The sequence below is a fragment of the Hypanus sabinus genome, chromosome 10 (genome assembly GCF_030144855.1).
Source record: "Hypanus sabinus isolate sHypSab1 chromosome 10, sHypSab1.hap1, whole genome shotgun sequence".
NCBI classification, from domain to species: Eukaryota; Metazoa; Chordata; class Chondrichthyes; order Myliobatiformes; family Dasyatidae; genus Hypanus; species Hypanus sabinus.
Window position 1 is genome coordinate 25,309,769 of NC_082715.1, and position 12,332 is coordinate 25,322,100.

At 41.8% G+C, this 12,332-nt stretch overlaps 1 protein-coding gene across 1 annotated transcript in view; it reads left to right on the forward strand.

Annotated features, from left to right (window-relative positions):
* LOC132400411 (protein LEG1 homolog) overlaps positions 1–12,332 on the forward strand; it is a 35,178-nt gene that overhangs the window by 13,041 nt on the left and 9,805 nt on the right. The window contains exon 3 of the mRNA XM_059981351.1: positions 4,639–4,823. Coding sequence (XP_059837334.1) covers positions 4,639–4,823 — 185 coding nt within the window. The remainder of the gene's footprint in view (positions 1–4,638; positions 4,824–12,332) is intronic.

The following is a 12,332-nucleotide window of genomic DNA, read 5'->3' on the forward strand; positions in this document are numbered from 1 at the left end:
TGTAATGACAGGGATTCTAAGTGAGCACTGACTTTTAATTGTTCTTTTTGGGACCAAAAATAATTACTTCAGTTTTCTCTGTGTTTAACCGGAGGAAATTTTGGCTCATCCAATCAGAGGTTTGTTCAATGCAGTTTTTTAGTGATTGTATGGTACCATAGTCACTTAATGAAGCTATTATATAAATATGAGTGTCACCCGCATGATTAAATTGCTTGCCATGATTTGAGCTAGAGGGAGCATGTATATGTTAAATAAAGAGGTACTAGTATGGACCCTTGAGGCACTCTGCATCTCATTTTTGTTCAGATAGATATGCAGCTACCAATAATACAAAATAATCTCTGTCCTGTAACATGATTTAAACCATTTTAGGACTGTACCAGCAAGTCCCACCCAGTTTTCCAGTCTGTCCAGTAATATGCCATGGTCAACTGTGTCAAAAGCAGCTCTGAGATCCAGTGGAAACAAAAGTGAAATTTTATAATCATCATGGTTTAAGCGGATGTCATTTAAAACCTTGACCAGAACAGTCTCAGTGTTACGGTGTCGAAATCCCGACTCAAAAACGTCCATTTGCTTAGTGACAAAAAGCTGATAAGTTGCTCGTAAACAATATTTTCAATGATTTTACTTAAACATGGTGACTTTGATATAGGCCTGTACTTAATATTTACTGGGGCATCTAGGGTTGTTTTTTCACAAAAGAGGTTTAGTAACTGCAGTTTTCAGGGCTTTTAGGAAACAGCCTGATAGAAGAGAAGTGTTGATTATTTGCAGAATGTCTGGCACCATGCAATTAAAAACAAATTTAAAAACAGGAGGACTTCAGGAGCAGCTCAATATCTTCTCAGGTTTTATAGGCAATAGGTTTGAACTGTGTCATCTTAACTAAATTAGTTCTCAGTGAGTGATTGGATAACACTGACTTCTGACCTGATGCAGAGACACTGACAGCATGTCTAATCTTCTGAATTTTGGCAATAAAAAAAGAACACAAGGTCATTAGATGACTTGGTGGATAGAAGTTCAGATGCTACTGATACAGGATGATGTGTTTAAGTAACGTGTGTAGCAACTGTAGCAAATAAGACATGTGCATTATTGCTGTTTTTTCTTAATACCAGAGAAGAACTGCCTTGTATGTCTCAACTCCAAGTTATAGATGCAAAGAGTTTCATTATAAATGTTGTCATGGATCTGGAGTTTTGTGTTCCCCTACCTGCGTTCAGCTTTTCAACACTCTCTTTTTTGAAGTTTAACCAGCATGGTGTTCCTCCATGTACTTTTCCCTCCTCAGAAACTGCTTTTACTTTTGTGGGGGGAATTGCATCAATGACGTCTGTAACTTTAGAGTTGGTCTACAAGATCATTGACAGAGGCCGGAGAGAAGGCTGGTGTGTGAGAAAAGGCCTGTGTGAAAAATACCTTGGAGTTTTTAGTGATATACCATTCTGTGATAACCTCAGTTTGAGCACGAGTGAATGGAGACAACGTAATTTTAAAGAAAACACAGAAATGATCAGAAAGAGCAACATCAGTTACCACATCCTCAGGAGTGTTAAGACTTCTGCAAATGACTGTCAAGGGTGTGGCCCTTGCTGTGTCAGCACCCTGTCACATCCTACGTCAGTCCACAATTATCTGGATACAGAACTGTTCTTGAGGTTATCAACATGAATATTAAAATCACCAACAGTGACAAGCCAGTCAAAGTCAACGCAAACATTAGACAGTGGGTCAGCAAAAGGTTGAACAATATTTTGGAGCCTTTAAGTAGTTAAAAAATAAAGCACACGGCATGATGGAAAGATTTCAACTGAAGAGCGAGATACTCGAAAGATACAAATGTTCCATTTGATATCTGCTTACACTGATTAGAATTATTAAACAGAATGGTTATTCCTCCCCCTCATTTCTTTAACCTGATCTCACTGATAAAACTGAAATTAGGAGGAGCTGATTCAATAAGAGCTGTCAATATGTATTCTTTACCACAGAGAAGACAGCCACCCTCACGGGTGTAACAGTGCCTCGGGGTGGGGGTGCATTTTGAACTTTTTTGCATCCTGAACAGCTTTTGGCCAAGTCTTCGATCCCTTTATCTATTCCCTTCTCAAACACCTTTTCATTAGCTGTGCCAGTCTCTGGTTGGAGCTACCATTTGGGCTGCAATTGTCAGTTGATGTCACACTGAGAGCTTTGATTGAGTGCCAGTCCAGTTGGATTTTTCTCAACCATTTACGTCTGAGAAGTGCTGGCCCTCCACTTTTCAATATATAAAGCTCTAACTGTTGTGTTTAGCCTCCGTATATCACACTTACATCCAATTCGCCTTTGGGAGATACTTTTTTGCCTTAGTAAGAAAACAGTCTGTGGTAGTAAGCCTCTGGAAATATGGACAAAGCTGACCCTGTATCCGGCTCCATTTTCAGTTTTACACGGGACACATCTATAGTGATCTCTTTCAGTCATACTATGCAGTTCTAGGTAAGACAGTTCACCTTTGTCAGACTATGTTGTCTGATTCTGTTTTACATTCAGCAACTATGCATTTGCTTAGTTTTGTGTTTGAGACTTTTCATGCAGTTGGGCTTTTTGTTGGCCTTGCACATTCTCTCTATGTGACCTTGTCTGTGATACTTCTGCAAACTTTTTCTTTGAGCCAACAGTCATTTGAATCATGGGAGGATTTACCACATCAATAACATCTTTGGCCTTTTGCACCATTCAGGGACATTTTGTGCATTTCACATTCTAACCTGCTCTTGTGTAGTTCTGCTGCAGTTTCTAATAATATTGCAATGATCAATTCATGTTTTATGTTTAAGTATCTTTCTGCCAGTGGCCTTATTTGAGTGCTTTGACTATGCACACCACTTAGTCCCTTAATGCAACAGAAAGTCCATCTCTAAAGTCACAGTACTGGGAAAGTTTGCGCAGTTCTGAAATTCAGAAAGGCTTTCATCTTTTGACTGGTTCCTTTTGTAAAATCTAAATCTCTCAGCTATTACCAGTGGTTTAGGGCTCAAGTGATTTTGTAAAGATTATAACAAGTTTGTCAAACATCTTGTTTGCTGGCCTTTAAAGGGTTACAAAGTTGCATGAGAGACTGTATCTTCTTGGGCCCATTAAGATAAGAAGTTTTCTTTTGCTTCTCCACATCATTTTAGCTACAATACAGGTCAACCCTCTCAATATATGACTCCCAGCCTTCATTATAAATCAAGTTTGTCAGCTTTCCAAGTTGAAGCCATTGCTGCATTATTTTCATTTTAAATTTAGTGTGCTAAATAATTTTGCAGAATTACACATTTACAATGGGAGCTCTGTTACTCGGGGGTCCTTCAGCTTTCTCATGCTGTTTGACTCTCCCTGTATAGTCCTGTAACTGTCGGTGCAGTTCGTAATATTTTCTGACATTCAGGTATGTAATCGTTGCAAATTTGTTGTATCTATGCATAACTATACTAGAAACATAGAAACATAGAAAACCTACAGCATAACACAGGCCCTTCGGCCCACAAAGCTGTGCTGAATATGTCCTTACATTAGAAATTACCTAGTGTTACCCATAGCCCTCTATTTTTCTAAGCTACATGTACAATTTAATATATATACTAAATTAAAGCACGTTCATGGGAGATGGCTTTAACTGGTGTATTCACATTGCAGTGAGAGAGAGAACAATGCACATGCAGAGATAACACACCATGTGCTGACAGCAGATCAATACCTAGTGCTTAGGGAGAGGGGTTATTGCTCTAAAAGAAATAGATCCATACATTACACAAACTTTGATAATAAATGATCTTTGAACAAAGTGTGTCTATTTTAAATAATTGAGAGGATGTCTCCAAGGTATTGGATGTGAAATACAATAGTAACAATAGTAAATTGTATTTTTACCATTTTTAAAAGTAGTAAATTGAAATACAATAGTAAACTTAGTAAAGTGACAGGAGGGGGAAATCATCTCATACCTGTGAAGGGAAATTGAAAGGAACGAGAAGAGACTCAGTGCAAGTAGCTTGTGAAAAGAGATCATTGATCGCTTGCCAAACTTTGTTTATGTTCAGTATGTTTTTTTTTGTTGGTTCTCTTGAATTTATTTTTATTGAAATACAGCATAGAATAGGCCCTTCTGGCCCTTTGAGCTGAGCCACCCTGCAATCTCCCAACTTAATCCTAAGCCGGATTACGGGAAAATTTACAATGATCAATTAACCGACCAACTGGTATGTTGTTGGACTGTGGGAGGAAACCGGAGCACCTGGAGGAAACCCACACATTCAGGGAGACAACGTACAAACTCCTAACAACTAGCAGCATGAACTGAACTCGGGTCGCCTATACTGAAAAGTGTTGTGCTAACCGCAATGCCAACATGCCACCCATTCTTTTTTCTCCTGTAAATGCCTGCAAGAAAACTAATCACAAGACAGTATATGGAAACATACACACACTTTTGTAATCAACTTACTTCGAAATACAAAATTTATATTTGACTTTGAAATTTGAGATCTGTTTGAATATGGTTTTGAAGTACTGACGACTAACATGAATGTTTTTTTTCCCATGCTTTATGGACAATAATATTAAGAGTTTTATATAATTTGCTGTGTACTTTTGTATTAGGTATGAATTACTATCTGGCTACAATACCCTTTCTGGGAGCAGTTGAAGCAGGCTTCTTCGAGGACTGGCCATTTGAAATAAAAATATTGCCACCTGAAGAATACATGGATAAGTTTTGCTACACCACAGCTGGCTGCCATGCGCAGAACCCTGAAATGATGTCTAAATGGACAACATTATTTCAGGTATGCTAACTTGCAAAGTTTTGAAATTTTGCACATATTGATATACTTACCGTGGTACCTATAAGATACAGAACAGACAGTAACTTGATAACCTTTCATGCAGGGCAGAAAGAACACATCCTGTCGCTTGTATCTGATAATGTGTCTCCGACATGCACCGCCTTAGATCAGGAACCAAACTGAGCTACACAGAAGCTGAAGCTGGGAGATATAATTTAATTTCTTTAACACAGCAGAACTTTTGGCAGTAGTCTCATTCACTTCTTGTCCCACAATGTTTTAAACATTTTGAACACAAAGACAATAATAAACAATTAATTACCATTTCAATAGCTATAATGACATTTAATGTCGATAGACAATTTTGCAGAATTACATATTTATAATGGGAGCGCATCTCAACCCGCAGAGCCTCTCTGAATATTCAATATTGATGGCTGTCTCCACAATCTTGAGACACCCAAAATATATACCTTTTGGTACAGTGTTGAGGGATGTCTCCCTGAATATACAACTAGCTAGAATATTATAGTTTTATAGCATTGAGTACGAGAGTTGCAAACTCATTTTCGCTGTATTGGTGCATGACAAATTGTACTAAGCAATGACAATAAAGATATTTCATTTCATTTCATTTAAGTGACAAAACAGACCTGTTCTGAACTATTCTAAAGGCAAGATGACACAACTGTGGCTAACAACCTAAGTCAAAGCCAACATAAAAGCCAAAAAGAAGGCATGCAATAGAGCAAAAAATAGTGGGAAATTAAAGGATTGGGAAGCATTTAAAAACCAACAGAAGGGAACGAAAGAAGTTATTTAAGAATGTAAAGTTGGAATACAAAAGCAAACTAGTCAATACTATTAAAGAAGATACCAAAAATTTCTTCAGGTACCACTGCAAAACAATGCCAGCAAAGTAGTAACGGGGCACATAAATGGCAGACGAACTGAACAAGTATTTTGCATCAGTCTTCACAGTGGAAATCATTAGTAGTATAGTGGAAGTTCCAGGTGTCAGTGGTCAAGAAGTGTGTGAAGTTACCACTACTAGAGAGAAGGCTCTTGGGAAACTGAATGATCTGAAGGTAAATAAGTCACCTGGACCACATGGTGTACACCCCAGGATTCTGAAAGAGGTGGCTGAAGGGATTGTGGAGGCATTAGTAATAATCTTTCAAGAATCACCAGATTCTGGAACAGTTCCAGAATAGGGTTGAGATTCTAAATTGGAGAAAGGCCCATTTTGATGGCAAGAGGAAGCATCCAGTAAGTGTGAATTGGGACAGGTTGTTTTCTGGCAAATGTGTATTTGGTAAGTGGGAAGCCTTCAAAAGTGAAATTTTGAGGGTACAGAGTTTGTATGTTCCTGTCTGAATAAAAGGCAAGGATAACAGGTTCAGGATACCTTTGTTTTCAAAAGATTTTGAAGCTCTGATTAAGGAAAGGGAGGTACATAGCAGACAAGGTGAAGGAGAATCATAAGGGCTTCTACAGATATATTAAGGGCAACAGGACATCAAGGGACAAAATTGGTCCTTGGGAAGATCAGAGTGGTAATCAATGTCTGGAGCCAAAAGAGATGGGGAAAGTCTTAACTGGATTTCTTACCTCTGTCTTACATTTCTTACATCATTATTTGGGACATGGATGCAGAATCTGCAGTGCCATAGACAGATCATGAACCCTACATAGATTGCAGAGGAGGTGGTTCTTGCTGTCCTGAGGAAAATTAAGGTAGATAAATCCCCAGGGCCTGACAATGTGTTCCCTTGGACCCTGGGAGGCTAGCGCAGAAATTGCAGGGGCCTTAGCAGAGATATTTAAAACATCCTTTACCATGGGTGAGGTGCCGGAAGATTGGTGGATAAATAAACTCTTCTCAGGCTTCCAGCCGGGTACAGTTAAGAATTGTAACCAAAGTTTTGATGACAATCTCCGCCATTTTCATCAGGGATGATGCCTGCACATGTCTATCCTGGTGATATTTATAACCCTCTAGTCTGTCCCTCCTGATTGGATAGTCCTCATCCAATCAGATTTCTACTCTCTCATCTTCTTTACAATCAAACTCTTGTTCTTACTTAGAGTGAGATCTTGGTCTTTGTTAAAATTATTTTCCTCTATTTTATTTCAATGGCTTCCTTCACCAGCCAGTCCCAAAACCCATTGGAGTGGCACAGTGGTTTTGTGCCATCAAAGTCAATCCTATGGCCATTGTGAATGCAATGTTCTGCTACTGCTGATTTCTGTGGGTAATCCAAACGGATGCACCTCCTGTGTTCCTTGATCCCGTCTGGCTGATATACGCTGCTCTGCATTCACAGGGAGCCTGTAAACGCCAGGTTATCTTTGACCCACATAAGCTGTGACTTGAGCTTCACGATGGCTTTGTGGATGGTATTAATCCAGTCTTTCTTCAGGATCCTGGTGATCCTTCCAGAAACCGTGGGAGTATAGGGAAGGCAGGCTAACGATAGGTTCCTCCCTGTCGTGAGGTTTACTGGTTTTCCATTTAAGGGCTCGAGTGATACCGTTCAGTAGGAATGTTGTGTGTAATCCTCCTGAATCCTTGTGGAGATTCTCCAGGTTTGAAATGGTTTTGCACAGTTAATCAAAGTAGAAAGAATTGTTCTATATTGGGAGGTGTGATGGTGCTGTTATTGCTGAGGTATAAGTGCGTGTGAGTGGGTTTCCGATAGATGTCATGTCTGAAGCTACTGTCTGCTATTAGAATGGCCAGGAATGAGAGGCAACCATTCTTCTCCATCTTCATCATAAATTGAATGTTTGGATGTATGCTGTTCAGATGGTTGTGAACTATAGGAGTGCCAGGAGTCTATGAGGATACACTATGAACATGATTTCACTGTATCTGAAGAAGCTTTTGGGGTATAAGGGAGATGAACACAAAGTCCTCTCTTCAAAGTCCTCCATGTAGAAATTAGCAATAGCTGGCGACAAAGCCGAATCCATGGCCACTCTGTCCATTTGATCATTGCAGTTCCTCTTATAGAGGAAGTACATTGATGTAAGGGGAGGTTCAAAAAGGTCAAATCTTGACCGCAGGAGGACCAAACTGTCCTTAATGGGAACTCTCATGACCAGGAGCATCATGTCGAAACTGACCATTATGTCCTCTGGGGTCGGCTGAATGTTGGTTATCATTTTTATGACGTTGGTCGAATTATAGGTTGGTCATGACTAGAATTGAGATGTTGGTCATGACTAGATTGAACTCTTGCCCCAGCAAGGACCTGGACCCATTGCAATTTGCTTATCATCACAATAGGTCAACAGCAGACACAATCTCAAAGACTCTCCACACAGCTTTAGACCACCTGGACAACACAAGCACCTATGTCAGAATGCTGTTCATCGACTATAGCTCAGCATTTAATACCATCATTTCCACAATCCTGATTGAGAAGTTGCAGAACCTGGGCCTCTGTACCTCCCTCTGCAATTGGATCCTCGACTTCCTAACCGGAAGACCACAATCTGTGTGGATTGGTGATAACATCTCCTCCTCGCTGATGATCAACGCCGGTGCACCCCAGTGTTGTGTGCTTAGCCCACTGCTCTAATCTCTCTAAACCCATGACTGTGTGGCTAGGTACAGCTCAAATACCATCTATAAATTTGCTGACAATACAACCATTGTTGGTAGAATGTCAGGTGGTGACGAGAGGGTGTCCAGGAGTGAGATATGCCAACTGGTGGAGTGATGACGCAGCAACAACCTGGCATTCAACATCAGTAAGATGAAAGAGCTGATGGTGGACTTCAGGAAGGGTAAGATGAAGGAGCACAAACCAATCCTCATAGAGGGATCAGAAGTGGAGAGAGTGAGCAGTTTCAAGTTTCTGGGTGTCAAGATCTCTGAGGATCTAACCTGGTCCCAACATATCGATGTAGTTAGAAGGCAAGACAGCAGCTATACTTTATTAGGAGTTTGAAGAGATATGGCATGTCAACGAATACACTCAAAAACTTCTATAGTTGTACCGTGGTGAGCATTCTGACAGGCTGCATCACTGTCTGGTATGGAGGGGCTACTGCACAGGACTGAAAGAAGCTGCAGAAAGTTGTAAATCTAGTCAGCTCTATCTTGGGCACTGGCCTACAAAGTACCCAGGACATCTTCAGGGAACGGTGTCTCAGAAAGGCAGTGTCCATTATTAAGGACCTCCAGCCCCCAGGGCATGCCCTTTTCTTGCTGTTACCATCAGGTGGGAGGTACAGAAGCCTGAAGGCACACACTCAACAATTCAGGAACAGCTTCTTCCTCTCTGCCAGCGGATTGTTAAATGGACATTGAATTTTTGGGCACTACCTCACTTTTTTTAAATATACAGTATTACTGTTTTAGCATTTTAAAAAATCTATTCAATATACATATACTGTAATTAATTTACTTATTTATTATTTATTTAGTGTTTTTTTCCTCTGCTAGATTTTGTATTGCATTGAACTGCTGCTGCTAAGTTAACAAATTTCACGTCACATGCCAGTGATAATAAACCTGATTCTGATTTGGTGACGTGATGCTCACAGCCCCCAACAGAGGGAGACCGCATGGTAATTAATTGCTTAGCAAGGTAGTAAGTTGGAGAATCTATTCCTCTGATGACAGGCCTCAGATAGCCCTCCTTGTGTATCTTTGGGAACTTGTAAATTCTTGATACTGATGCCTTAGCTTGATAGCTAATGTACTTCTGATATTTAAGAAAGACTTTAAGAATAAGCCAGGACGTTATAGGCCAGTGAGTCTGACATCAGTAGTGGGAAAGTTACTGGAAGGTATTCTAAGAGACTATATATAAAAGTTTTTGGATAGACAGGGACTGATTAGGAATAGTTAACATGGCTTTGTGAGTGGTAAGTCGTGTCCAACCAATGTAATCGTGTTTTTCAAGGAAGTGACCAGGAACGTTGGTGAAAGCAAGACAGTAGATGTTGTTGAGATGGACTTTAGTAAGGGCTATAACAAGGTCCTGCATGATTGGTCAAGATGATTCAGTCACTTGACATTGAAAATGAGGTGATAAATTGGATTAGTCATTGGCTTGGTGGAAGAAGCCAGGGAGTGGTTGTAGGTGGTTTCCTCTCTGACTGGAGGCCCGTGACTCGTGGTGTGCCGTAGGGATTGGTGCCGGATCCGTTGTTGTCTGTCATCTGAATCAGAATCTGAATTGCTTTATTGCCAGTATGTGAAACATACCAGAATAAATACGAAGAAATCTGCAGATGCTGGAAATTCAAAACAACGCACACAAAATGCTGGTGGAACACAGCAAGCCAGGCTGCATCTATAGGGAGAAGCGCTGTTGTCGTTTCGGGCTGAGACCCTTCGTCAGGACCAACCGAAAGGAAAGATAGTAAGAGATTTGGAAGTAGTTGGGGGAGGGGAAAATGCGAAATGATAGGAGAAGACCGGAGGGGGTGGGATGAAGCTAAGAGCTGGGAAGGTGATTGGCGAAAGTGATACAGAGCTGGAGAAGGAAAAGGATCATGGGACGGGAGGCCTCAGGAGAAAGAAAGGGGAGGGGGGAGCACCAGACGGAGATGGAGAACAGGCAGAGTGATGGGCAGAGAGATAGAGAGAGAGAGAGAGAGAGAGAGAGAGAGAGAGGCTTATAGTAGATTTCCAACACCTCCCTCCCCTTTCTTGATCATTCTGTCTCCATCTATGGAGGTGGTTTATCTACTGATATCTACTATAAGCCTACAGACTCTCACAGCTACCTGGACTATTCCTCTTCCCACCCTGTCTCTTGCAAAAATGCTATCTCCTTCTCACAATTCCTCCATCTCCACCGCATCTGCTCTCAGGATGAGGCTTTTCATTCCAGGATGAAGGAGATGTCTTGTTTCTTAAACAAAGGGGCTTCCCTTCTTCCACCATCAACTCTGCTCTCAAATGCATCTCGCCCATTTCCTGCACATCTGCCCTCACTCCATCTGCCCACCACCCCACTCGGGATAGGGTTCCCCTTGTCCTCACCTACCACCCCACCAGCCTCCAGGTCCAACGTATAATTCTCCGTAACTTCCGCCACCTCCAACGGGATCCCACTACCAAGCACATCTTTCCCTCCCCCTCTTTCTGCTTTTCGCAGGGATCACTCCCTACATGACTCACATGTCCACTCATTCCCCCCATCCCTTCCCACCGATCACCCTCCTGGTACTTACCCTTGTAAGCAGAACAAGTGCTACACCTGCCCTTACACTTCCTCCCTCACCACCATTCAGGACCCCAGACAGTCCTTCCAGGTGAGACGACACTTCACCTGTGAGTTGGCTGGTGTGGTATACTGCGTCCGGTGCTCCCGGAGTGGCCTTTTATATATTGGTGAGACCCGATGCAGACTGGGAGACCGTTTCGCTGAACACCTACGCTCGGTCCACCAGAAAAAGCAGGATCTCCCAGTGGCCACACCTTTTAATTCCACATCCCAGTCTCATTCTGATATGTCTATCCATGGCCTCCTCTACTGTCAAGATGAAGCCACACTCAGGTTGGAGGAACAACACCTTATATACCGGCTGGGTAGCCTCCAACCTGATGGCATAAACATTGACTTCTCTAACTTCCGTTAATACCCCTCCTCCTCTTCTTACCCCATCCCTGACATATTTAGTTGTTCATTTTTTATTTCTCTCTCTGCCCATCACTCTGCCTGTTCTCCATCTCCCTCTGGTGCTCCCCCCCCCCTTTCTTTCTCCCGAGGCCTCCCGTCCCATGATCCTTTCCCTTCTCCAGCTCTGTATCACTTTCGCAAATCACCTTTCCAGCTCTCAGCTTCATCCCACCCCCTCCGGTCTTCTCCTATCATTTCGCATTTCCCCCTCCCCCCACTACTTTCAAATCTCTATCTTTCCTTTCGGTTAGTCCTGAAGAAGGGTCTTGGCCCAAAATGTCAACAGTGCTTCTCCTTACAGATGCTACCTGGCCTGCTGTGTTCCACCAGCATTTTGTGATACCAGAGTAAATTGTGGTTTGGTGCCAAGTATAAAACTCAGGACAATAACATAACAGATGGTACAATAACATCGAACAATTTACAAGACAATTGCGGAAACTGCCATGGGCAATCAACAATTAGTGCAAATGTCAATAATCAGATTTAAATAAATGTGAACATATGAACCAACTAAATAATTATCGACAGAACAAGGAGAGCAGGAAAGACCACTTAACAGATGTGTAGGGACAGTTAGGGTATTACACTGGAGTGGGTTTCATTGAGAAGCTGGATAGCTACAGGAAAAAAGCTTCAGAGACGATGTGTGGTCCTGGTGGTGATGGACTTTTCGCATCTCCTTGATGACAATTTGGTGAATAGGTGACTGCTACGGTTGGGGGAGCCGGCAGTAATCTTTCCAGCTCTTCTCTTCACTCTGACAATGTTGGTAGCTAACAACTGATGGTCTTTGCTGCTGAGGGGAACCTCTTGCTGTCACTGGACCTGGACTTGGGAGGAGGTGGCAGGAAACCAAACA